The 11,985-nt window shown below is 46.5% G+C and overlaps 1 protein-coding gene across 1 annotated transcript in view; it reads left to right on the forward strand.

The window, feature by feature from the left end:
• The window catches only part of CCNK (cyclin K), a 28,833-nt gene that overhangs the window by 9,067 nt on the left and 7,781 nt on the right, over positions 1-11,985 (forward strand). The window contains exons 2-8 of the mRNA XM_032405906.1: positions 2,932-3,180; positions 3,654-3,735; positions 5,124-5,255; positions 9,709-9,814; positions 10,309-10,366; positions 11,072-11,241; positions 11,544-11,815. Coding sequence (XP_032261797.1) covers positions 2,984-3,180; positions 3,654-3,735; positions 5,124-5,255; positions 9,709-9,814; positions 10,309-10,366; positions 11,072-11,241; positions 11,544-11,815 — 1,017 coding nt within the window. The 5' untranslated portion in view covers positions 2,932-2,983. The remainder of the gene's footprint in view (positions 1-2,931; positions 3,181-3,653; positions 3,736-5,123; positions 5,256-9,708; positions 9,815-10,308; positions 10,367-11,071; positions 11,242-11,543; positions 11,816-11,985) is intronic.

Raw genomic sequence — 11,985 nt, forward strand, 5'->3', positions numbered from 1 at the left:
TGATACTTAATTTCTTCCTTTTGGAGGAAAGGTCAGATTTTTAGGGTTCCCAGGTATGAGGAAGAGGAGGGATGCACTCAGCCCTGCCACGTCACCTTTCCCACCAGAAATGAAGCGGCACACAGAAGAGGTTAGGCTTCCAGATTAATTGATGCCTCTGGCCCAGACTCTAGCTAGTGAACTGCTATTTTCTTGCTAAGCAGACCAACCTGGTTCTAGCTGCCTCTTTAAAATCCTTGACCTGGGGGCCCAGCTACGGGGCGGAGGCGCTGGGCAGGGAGCGGCAGGGCCAGGGGCGGGCGCTGGAGCCGAGCCGAGCCAGAGTGGGCAGTGCAGGCCGGCGCGGCGAGCAGCCACCATGTCGGTGTTCGGGAAACTGTTCGGGGCAGGAGGTGGCAAGGCCGGCAAGGGTGGCCCAACCCCTCAGGATGCCATCCAGTGGCTGCGGGACACGGAGGAGATGCTAAGTAAGAAGCAGGAATTCCTGGAGATGAGATTGAGCACGAGCTGACCGCCACCAAGAAGCACAGCACCAAAAGCAAGCGCAAACTAGAACAAATATAGAATTATTTGGAACCACAAAAGACTTGAATAACCAGAGCAATCTTGAGAAAGAACAAAGCCAGAGGCATCACACTTCCTGATTTCAAACTATACTACAAAGCTGTAGTGATGAAAACAATGTGGTATTGGCATAAAAACATAGATCAATGGACTAGAATAGAGAGCCCAGAAATAAATCCACAAATTGGCCATATATGGTCAACTAATTTTTTTTTTAGGATTTTGTTTTGTTTGTTTGACAGAGAGAGGGAGAGAGAGAGACAGCGAGAGAGGGAGTGCGGGCAGAGGGGGTGGGAAGGGGAGAGGCAGGCTTCCCGCGGCGGGTGCGGGGGGGGGGGGGGGGGGGGGGGGGGGGGAGCGGGGCTCGGTCCCAGGATCCTGGGATCATGGCCTGGGCCAAAGGCAGATGCTTGACGACTGAGCCACCCAGGCGCCCCTGTGGTCAATTAATTTATGACAGAAGAGGCAAGAGTATATAATGGAGAAAGGACAATTGGGAAAACTGGACAGCTACATGCAAAAGAGGGAAATTGCACCACTATTTATACCACATACAAAAATGAACTCAAGGGATTAAAGACTTGAATGTGAGATTTGAATCCATAAAACTCCTGGAAGAGAACGTGGGTGGTAATCTCCTTGAGATTGGTCTTGGTGATGTTTTTTTGGATCAGACTCCAAAGGCAAGGACAACAAAAGCAAAAATAAACAAATGAGACTGCATCAGACTAAAACACTTCTTCATACTGAAGGACGCCATCAACAAAACGAAAAGGCAGCCTACTGAATGGGAGAAGATATTTGCAAATCATGTATCTGTTAAGGGGTTAATATTCAAAATATATAAAGAACTCCTACAACTCTTAACAAAAAAAAAAAAAAAAACCTACCTGATTAAAAGGTGGGCAAAGGACCTGAATAGACATTTTTCCAAAGAAGGTATCTAGGTAGCAATAGGCACATGAAAAGATGCTCAGCATCGCTGATGATCAGTGAAATGCAAATCAGAACCACAGTGAGATATCACCTCACATCTGTCATAATGGCTGTTATCAAAAAGACAAGAAATAACAATTGTTGGTAAGGATATGAAGAAAAGGGAGCCCTTGTGCACTATTGGTGGGAATGTAAATTGGTAAAAACACTTTTGGAAAACAGTATGGAAATTCCTCAAAAAATTAAATGTAGAGGGGGCGCCTGGGTGGCTTAGGCGGTTGGGCGTCTGCCTTCGGCTCAGGTCATGGTCCCAGGTCCTGGGATCAGGCCCCACATCGGGCTCGCTGCTCTGTCGGGGGCCTGCTTCTCCCTCTCCCTCTGCCTGCCATTCCCCCTGCTTGTGCTCTCTCTCTGTCAAGTAAATGAATAAATCTTTTAAAAATTTTTAAAATAATAAATAAAATAAAATCCTTGACCTATTTGAAAATTGCTATTCTCTGATCACATTTACAGTTTACATATTCCAGTGTTCTCTTGATGAGAGTCCTTGTTTTTTATTTTCTTTTCTCAACATGACACTTTTTTTAAGCTTTTCCATTTGCGCACGTGCACGAGAGAGAGTGTGTGCATGCATGCGTGCGTGTGTACAAGCAGGGTGAGGGGCAGAAAGAGAGAGAGAATCTTAAGCAGACTTCCTGCTGAGCATGAAGCCTGACACGGGGCTCGGTCTCATGACCCGAGATCATGACCTCAGATGAAAGCAAGAGTCGGACACTTAACCGACTGAGGTACCCAGGCGCCCCAACATGACACTCTAGAAAATCTGTTTATTCTGAAAGAAAAAAGGATGAGAAAGCTAGAACATATTAAAGGAACTCCCTTCTTCCTTGTGGACCACCTCCCTCCACCCGCTCCCTCAAAATCACTGCACCCAGACCTGATTTATACTGCTCAGTTCAGTGACTCATGCAGATGTGAAATCATCTGATCTGGTGGCTTTTCTCAGTGAAATGAAGTAAACCAAAAAACCAAAATTTTGATTGGGTGGTGAATGGAAGAGATGGATAATTTTAAAGCATAAGTCTTTTTAGGAGGTTAGGACAGGCCTGGGTTTTACTGAAGAATGGAACCTAGGCCAGCATGAGGGGATTGGGTCTACTGAAGAAAGGCAGAAAGGAATGTAAGACAGAAATGCTCTTCTTTTTAAACTACCATGAAATTTGGAATTTATTATCCTGTGGGTCACTTAGGTGTTAAATTGGCTTTGGAGGTAAACCTGGGCTTGTATCAGTCATTCAGTAGTATTGCCGCTCTGGGAAATTTTTATCCAAAATCAAGTATAACCTGTGACTGTAGACTGTTTATAATGATCGGGATTGTTTAATATGGAAAGTTCCTTTCCAACTTTGCTGCTGCTTCTCTTTCTCTTAGGATTCTAACATTTTCAGAAAATCTTTTGGAAAGAACAAGTCTACTTCAATAAATGAAGGAGAATAAAGAAAATTCAAGCCCTTCAGTAACCTCAGCAAACCTGGACCACACAAAACCATGTTGGTACTGGGATAAGAAAGACTTGGCTCATACACCCTCGCAGTTGGAAGGACTTGATCCAGCCACTGAGGCCCGGTACCGCCGAGAGGGGGCTCGGTTCATCTTCGATGTGGGCACACGCTTGGGACTGTATCCTGAGTCTCCCTGGAATCTGTTACAGATAGGCCCCCCACCACCACCACCGAGAATTAAGTTAGATGCTACAGACAAAGTATAGAGTACTGTCTCTGCTAAACAGCTCTTAGATATTTTTATTTAAATGTTATTTCTCATTTACTTGGCTCTTCAGGGGTTTTCTCTTTCCCATTCATCATTTAAATGTGTAGAGTTAGCCATTGAGCGAGTGGCCACCAGGTCTAGTGACCATAGTGGAAGCATACCTAAAGGAAGGTGAAGCCCTGCCTTGTTATAAGTATAAACTTCAACTTGGTAATTCCTGTGTCAGAGTTCTGACACCCTGGGATCCCCATCTGCCTGCTTGGCCACTGATAGTGTATGCTTTAACACTGATTTTGTTGTTATTGTTTGTCTTTATTTTTCCACTTTTAACTAAGAACATAACCTGTAAAAATTCTTGGTAAAGTCCTTAACCAGAACAACAGACACTATGATACCCTGGCAACTGGAATAATTTATTTTCATCGCTTCTATATGTTTCATTCCTTCAAGCAATTCCCAAGATATGTAAGTGTTTGAATTTTATTATAATTCTCTATCACGTGTTATATTTTCACACAGTTTAGTGGACTGGTTATAGTCTCTTTTTATTCTGTTTTCCAGAAAGTATTTATTTTTATATAATACATGCTATCTCTAAGCAATCAAGTTTGAATTTTTTGTTTTTTCCAATTAACTATATTTAAATCTTCTTTTATTTAGGCCACTGTGGACCATAATCATATTGCACTTTGTGTGGAATTTACTTCCTTCTTACCTTTCACAAGATAAATTTGGGCTTATAATTGAAACCCCCCAAAAAAGGCCAAGATGGAAGAGAAGTTCCTTATGCCATATCACTCATTCTTCAGTTACTCCTTAAACATGCCGTATGTCTTATACTCTTTGGGAGAGTCAGTCAGGGAACCTGCCTCGAGTAGCCAGGATCGATGGTATGACGTATAAAACACACAGTCAGTAGTAAAGCCATAGGAGAGGTAAGGAAGGAAGGCTGGAGCAGTCAAAGGAGAGATTAATTACGTCTTAGAGGGATCAGGGAAAATGCCAGCAAGGAGTTGCCAGCAGTTAGTTAAGTAGGGCTTAGACATGCCTAAATGGGACAGAGCAGTGAGTCCAACAGAAGCTGGCATGAGCGGAGACACCAGGAAGCGTGCTGTTTGATGTCATCCCAACCAGGGGGTCCATTTGGGAGGACGGGAACGGTGGAAAGGTAAGCTGGAATGGCCCATAGTGAGCCTTGAAAGCCAGACCAGGGAAATCTGACTTTAGTAGGTAGACTGTGAAGTTATCGAAGGGTTTCATGAGGAAGATGACAGAAGTCTTACCAGGAAATTCATCTGTTGGGGATCTTCCTCTTAAGATTTTACTGAGCTTTGTACACGTCTTCCACGCTAATTTGTGAAGTTCTAGAGGAAGGAGCCTGTAGCAGAATCATCTTGCTGCCCCAGCACAGCGTCTGACACGCACTGCACTCGGGGTCCCATGGAGAGAGGGGCGCGCCGGGGAGGCTGGCACAGAGAGCAGCCAGAAGCCAAGCAGTGAGAAGGCCAGTGGTGTAAGGATGTGCATGTGGATCCAGGCAGCTGGAGCAGGGAGAGAGAGTGTGGGCAGTGGTGTCGAGGTGGGCTCCACAGGACAAGCATTTAATTGTGCTCTTTTTCTGCAGCAAAGCTCACTATTCAGGGAGCCATTATCTTTAAGACTGCGATGTAAGATGAAAGTTTGTTCCTATGATTCTTTTCCTTTCTGGCATCTACTTTGCTTACATGATGTTTTCTTTAGAAAATTAGATTTAAAATAATTTATGAAGCCAAATTGGGAAGGCCAAAAATCCTTGCTTGTTTCTCCATGAGTTCTTGTTAACAGTATCTCAAGAACTTTTGTTTCCCTTTTAGGTGACGGGAGCATGTTGTCTCTTTCTGGCTGGGAAAGTAGAAGAAACGCCCAAGAAATGTAAAGATATCATCAAAACAGCTCGTATTTTATTAAATGATGTACAGTTTGGCCAGTTTGGAGATGACCCAAAGGTAAGAATCTTAACTTCCTGCCCTCAAATCTTAATTCCTCGTGGTAGTATTATGGTCAAGTTCCTTGTGTGGCCCCTGGATCTGCCAGTCCCCTGAGCCCTGACAGGGCCCTATGCAGAAGGTACTCATGCTTGCTTCTGTCAGAGAGGAAGGAAGATGATGTGGCCTATGTTTAGGTAGCACTTGCTAATGCACACGCCTCCCTCGTTCTGAGTATGTTCGGGGGCTGTAGCACGTTGGATATGAGCAGAAATGCTCTTGTCACCACCAGCACTCCTAGACCCCGAAGCGGTTCGGTTTCTTTGGTTCAGCAGCGATGGCAAGGCCCGATCTCCATCCAGCCTCCGGGCAGGCAGAAAGTGCAGATGATAGACGGACATGCACCTGTGTGTGCTTGTGCTATGTGTCTTTTTGCTTCCTGAGGATATTGGCAAGTATTAACATTTGCTGCTATTTTCAGACACCGATGTTGCTATTGGACGTACCATCCATCCTGTCCCTTCCCCACACTCCCTGACAGTGTCAGGAAATGGTACTAAAATAGTTGTACACATGCTTTTATTAGGTCTAAAAAGGCCACTCTCAGAGCCCAGGGGCAGCTTTCCACCACCCCGACTCTTGCCAGGGTCCCCCCATTGTAACCCTTATGGCACCTGTGCATCATGCTTCATTCACAACATTGATCACAGCTGGTAGTGAGATAGATTTTAATCAAATAATCACACAAAGAACTCGCCCCTTCTCAACTGTAAGATCTGTGAGAGCAAAGACCCTGTCTCTCTTGCCTGGCGCCTGGTACAGAGGCTGGGCAGAGTAGGCAGTCCACAGCTACTTGTTGACTGAACAACAGACTCGAACAGCACAGGTAGGGCAGAGTTCACCGGGGCAGGGAAGTCCGGCCCCGTCCAGTCTTGCTTTTCCTCCCTCGCTGCTACTGCCCGCCACAGTAGATACCTCTGTCTGCCCAGCAGCGTTGGTATGTGTGTTCATTCTCCTCCTCGCTTCAAGGAGGGAACAGAGGCTCAGAATGCTTTTGCGTATGGTGTAGCTGCGGTGAATACTAATAACTTTATAAGTATTGTTCAATATGGGTAACTCTGTTCCTTGAACTGATTTATAAATCTGTTCACCTGTTTATGAAAATGTCAGTCTGTTAGGAATTCATGCTAACAGTGATCAAAATGCAATTTAATAGAAGTAATGTAACCATTGGATACCTGTGGGTATCTGATTCTGACACAGTAGGAGACGGTTGTAGGAACGTGTTGTGGGCATGTGCAGCACACTGGCGTGTGTTATCCTAGGTGCCTTTGGGGAAGTCCGCTTTTACCTTCAGCCTTTACCCAGTCACTGTACTTTCAGATCAGGAAACCGAGACCTGGTCGGGCACAGTGAGGTACAGGGTCTGCAGCTCCAGTGCCCCAGATGGTAGGAGAGGGGAATGGCCATGCTATTCAGACTTACACAGCAGGGCCCAGCCTGTCGCAAGTAGGGCAAAGGGGCTTTGAAACCTGCCCCTCCTTTCTATCATGTGCAGTCTCCCCAGAAATGATCTGGAGTACACGGGCCACAGGAAAGTACGCTGGACCTGGGAGCAGTGAAGTCACCGTGGAGGACATTTCCTTTGCCCGAGAGGAGAACGAGCAGGGCAGTTATTTGGGGGAGGCTTATAAGCAATTAGGAAAAAAAAGATGGTGAATCACTTGGGACGTTTTTGCCTTAATTAGCTTTGCTTTAACTGTGTGGTTCCCCCATCATATTAATTTCACATGTGCTCAACAAATACTTATTCCAGCCACTGTGTGAGGCACTAGACCTAAAACAGACATGGCCTTTGCCATACTCCTGCATTTTATAGTGGAGTTGGAATAGATTTTAATCAAATAATCCTATAACTATTGGATTATGAGCTGTGGTGAATACTATAAAAAGATATTTAAAGGTGCAATGAGGGCATTCAACCTGGGAACCTGGACAAGTCCCCCAGACAAGTGTTGTGGGGCTGAGGGAAGATTCCCTGAGGAATGATGCTTACACACAGACCTATCATTACCCCATTACTTGAATATTTGAAACATAAAGGAAGGCCAGGCCTTGGGCTATCCTGTAATACTATAAGGGCCACAGCCTCCAAACCTGTAGGTGCACTTGGTGAAAGACTGTTTCTAAATTTAGAGTCACGGTGAGACTACTGGGAACCAGGCAGTGACAAAACCAGGCAAACTTAGCAGGATGTGTTATATTGTGGGGAAGTTTCTGAGATGGCAGAAAGCTTTCCTGAGAGAATGCTTGCAGCGCTGGGGTAGAAGAACCTTAGTCCTGCCATGCTGCTTGGAGTAACTAATCCTGAGAGAGTCGTCTGTGTTCTGTGAAGTGAGGCCAGACCTCAGCGTGAAAGCCCGTTCCCGGCACGTCTTCTCTTTCTGGCGTTAATGGACTTGTGCACCTGTTGGCGATGGATTTCAGGCCCCTACCAAGCCCTGTCTTCTGTGGTGTAATAAACAAGTCATTGTCTGATTGTTCTTCCAGCTTAGACCACCTTGACTGCGGGTGCACCTTGTCTTTAAGTGCTTGGTGCAGCCAGGCTGCACAGAGGCCGGGCTCAGGGAGTTCCGGTTTGTAGGTGTTAGCTAGTTCCCGAGCACGGTGAAAGGGGAGATTCCATTTACGACAGCAACAGTAAAATATAATGTCCAGAATGAAGCCTCGTAAGAAACTGTGGAAACCATGGAACTTAAAACCGCTGAAGGAATGACAAAATTCCAATAAATAAATGTTTGATAAGAAGATTCAAAGTTAAAGATCTCCATTTTCCCTAAATTGTCCTAGGACCCACTGAGTTCCCATTCAGAACGTTGAGAGCTTCCTTTTCTTCTGGACTGATACTAAGTAAAACGATATTAAAATGAGGTATGGAGCACTCCCACGAGTCATCGCAGCCAAGATGACCATCAAAAGAAGGAACAGTGTTATGCCAAAAAGCACCATGGCCACGTGCAGCCTGTTCACTACACCAGCTGCACCCATTGTGTGCCCAAGGACAAGGCCATCAAGAAGTTCATTATTGGAGGGCCGCCTGGGTGGCTCAGTCAGTTAGGCATCCAACTCTTAATTTCAGTTCCGGTCATGATCTCCGGGTTGTGGGATCGAGCCCTGCATTGGCTCCTCACTGAGCATGGAGCCTGCTTAAGATTCTGTCTCTCCCTCTGCCCTTCCCCCTGCTCGTGCACACACACTCTTTCTCTCTCTAAAAATGAAAAAATGAAGTCACTATTGGAAGCAAAGTAGTGGCCGCCACTGTCAGGGACATTTCCAAAGCAAGTGATTTCAACACCTGCGTCCCACCCGTGGTGTATGGGAAGCTCCTTTCCTCTGTGAGTCAGGCATCGTTGTCATGACTCTGGGTCCTGCCCACAACCTCCGCCAAAATCCATGTGAGAACTAAGTCCTTAAGACTGAAGAAAAACTGTCCTCTGGAAAACAAGGAAAGAGGAGTAATGCTTGCACTCCCCTTTCCAAACATTACATCCCTTTGATCCTTGGACGGAAGGAGACAAACAGATCAGTGACCAGAAAAGATTTTGTGTGTGTGGACAGGTTAGGATGTGGTTTAGTAGAAGAGGAAATGATGACGTATTCTGTAAAAACACATGTTACACACGTACATATCGAACAGATAGTCTGAATTTGCGTGAATCTGCATTATTATCATTGCTTATACGCTTAAAGTTTTCAGTGGAAATCCCGGAAGGATTGTGGTTTTGATGGAGGTCTGGCAAGAAACTACAGTTAAATTCTTTATAAAGCGAAGGTCTGTTTTGTAAAGGGGGGCTCGTGTATTGAGAGTAATGACATTTCTGGGGTACCTGGCAGGCTCAGTCGTGGGAGCCTATGACTCTTGATCTCGGGGTCATGAGTTTGAGCCCCACGCTGGGTGTAGAGATGACTTAAAAAAAATAAAATCTTTTAAAAAATTAAAAATATTTCTAAGACTGTTTCCAGTATTTTTAAAAAATCAACTTCAGTTGTTTCATCTTCGTCCTTTTAGTTCTTTTCAGAATTTCTTCTTGTCTCTGAGCAAGGTGAGAACCTGGGAGGGCAGAGGAGAAAAGGAATGAAAAAGAGTCACTAAAATAGAGCTAGAAGAGAGGAAGTGGGAAAGTTCACTGTTGAACGTGGCTTCAGACCTGTGATTGAAATCACATCCCAGGGGCGCCTGGGTGGCTCAGTCGTTAAGCGTCTGCCTTCGGCTCAGGTCATGATCCCAGGGTCCTGGGATCGAGCCCCGCATCGGGCTTCCTGCTCGGCAGGAGACCTGCTTCTCCCTCTCCCACTCCCCCTGCTTGTGTTCCCTCTCTCGCTGTGTCTCTCTCTGTCAAATAAATAAATAAAATCTTTAAAAAAAAAAAAAAAAAAAGAAATCACATCCCAACATTTGTTACTTTATTTTTAGGAAGAAGTGATGGTTCTGGAGAGAATCCTACTCCAGACCATAAAGTTTGATTTACAGGTGGAGCATCCATACCAGTTCCTCCTCAAATATGCAAAACAACTCAAAGGTAAGGGAGAAAGTTACATAAAGAACTTCTCATTGTGATATCAAGTCTTTATGATGATTTGATGGCACTCGGATTATGCTTCTCGAAACAGGAAAGCAGAAGAGCTGGGTGTATGAGCATGTGTGCCCGGGACGTCAGGCGCCCAGACAGCCCAGTAATGGAGCTCTTAGTACTGCTTCCTGTCAGCTATCGACATTCTGCCATTCAGTTGCCAAGTGATAGGAGGCAGGAAAATGAGTCAGAATTTTTTAAATAGCCTAATAAAATCTGCCTCGGAGCAGGCTTCCCGTAAACGGTGGTTCAGCGCAGGTCGTGTGGGAAGAGAACAGACAGGACTCGGACCCACCCGTGTGCCCTCTGTTCCCAGGCAGCAGCTCTTTGTTGTGTGTTGGGACGGTGCTGAGCACACAGTGGACTTGAACTAAATGGTGCTTTTTATGTGCTCTTTCATTGTTATTATCACTACTAATTTACCTTTTTCCTCCCATTTCTAGGTGATAAAAACAAAATTCAAAAGTTGGTTCAAATGGCATGGACATTTGTAAATGACAGGTACATGTGTTCAAATGTCGGTCTAATTGTAGTTTTTAAAATAGGGACTTTATGGGTCACTGAATCCAGACTCCCTGTTTTGTATTGAGGACTCTGACTCACCCAGCTTGAAGGGCCAGCTAATGGCAGAGCTGGGGCCAGCGTCCAGGAGGTCGGCTTCCCAGCAGAGGGATGCCCTGCCATGTCTCAAAGCGAAAATGTCATCCCCGGTTTAAAACATAGTCCAAAACAATACACCAGAGAACTGGGACAACTAAATACTTAGAACCCATTTGGTTCTGCACAAATAGACTTCCTTGTAATGGTTTTAGAGCCTGGCCATTCTTAGAGCCGGGGATCCGATGAGGTGCTGTGCGGGGACAGACGGCCTGCGTGTGGAGGGGCCGTCACTTGAAAACACGGTTCAGTGACGAGGATTTCAACAGTTTGAAGAACATGAGCTATGTTCATTTGTATTTCGTGACATAGCAGTTTTTTAATGTGCTAGCATCCTGAGTCTTTAAAGAACAAATTAGTAACTGTGGCTAAAGTAACTTATTTTGGTACCTTTAGAAGACTTAACACTTGTCGCTTTTATTTCTAATTCTTTGGTCATTTAGAGAGGAAAAAGCAAACTGATATTTAGTTGTGGCATCTACTGTCCGTTCATTGGGTGACAGAGCTGTTTGCTCCGACTCACGCCGCCCCTTTTTCTTGTCGGCCTAGTCTCTGCACGACCTTGTCACTGCAGTGGGAGCCAGAGATCATAGCGGTGGCGGTGATGTACCTCGCAGGGCGGTTGTGCAAATTTGAAATACAAGAATGGACCTCCAAACCCATGTATAGGAGATGGTGGGAGCAGTTTGTGCAGGATGTCCCTGTGGACGTTCTGGAAGGTATGGCATGCTGGGCTTTCCTGAGGGGGCTCCATGGTTAGGGGATCCTTCCCTGTCAGCCTTGAGTCCCAAGAGTGGACTTCCCCACACAAGTAAATGTACGCCGTTCCTCAGAAACACCTTTACTCTAGTTCCCTCAGAACGTCTGCTCTGTCCCTGCTGTGCATAGCAGAGTTTGGGGGAATCACAGATGTGATCCCTGCTCATCGGACCCTGTAGGGGAATCGTAGCCGGAAGGGGAAATGGGCTGGTTTTATCCTAGGCAGATTAATCTGTGACAAATGTAATTGTCCATCATTCAGACATCTGCCACCAAATCCTGGATCTTTACTCACAAGGAAAACAACAGATGCCTCATCACACGCCCCACCAGCTGCAGCAGCCCCCGCCTCTCCAGTCTACACCGCAAGTGCCACAAGGGCCGCCGCCCCAGCCGGCTCCAGGCTCCGACCCGCCGCAGCCACAGCAGAAGGACGCGCAGCCGCCCGCCCCACAGCCCCCGCCGCAGCAGGCCCCGCCGCCCAAGAAGCCGTCCCCGCAGCCCAGTCCTCCCCGCCCAGCGAAGCGAGCCGTGGTGAGTGGGCCGGGCAGCCCCAGGAGCGGCCTGCTCTCCGGGGAGGGGGGCGGGGGGGCAGCACCGGGCTCGTGCAGGACACTGAGCAGGGAGGGCGACCCCTGGCCTCGCCACCTGGCTGCACGGCCACGGGGAGCAGCCCGAGAACTCCTGCGGTCAGAGGAGGGGGG

The sequence above is a fragment of the Phoca vitulina genome, unplaced genomic scaffold (assembly GCF_004348235.1).
Source record: "Phoca vitulina isolate PV1807 unplaced genomic scaffold, GSC_HSeal_1.0 scaffold7, whole genome shotgun sequence".
NCBI lineage: Eukaryota > Metazoa > Chordata > Mammalia > Carnivora > Phocidae > Phoca > Phoca vitulina.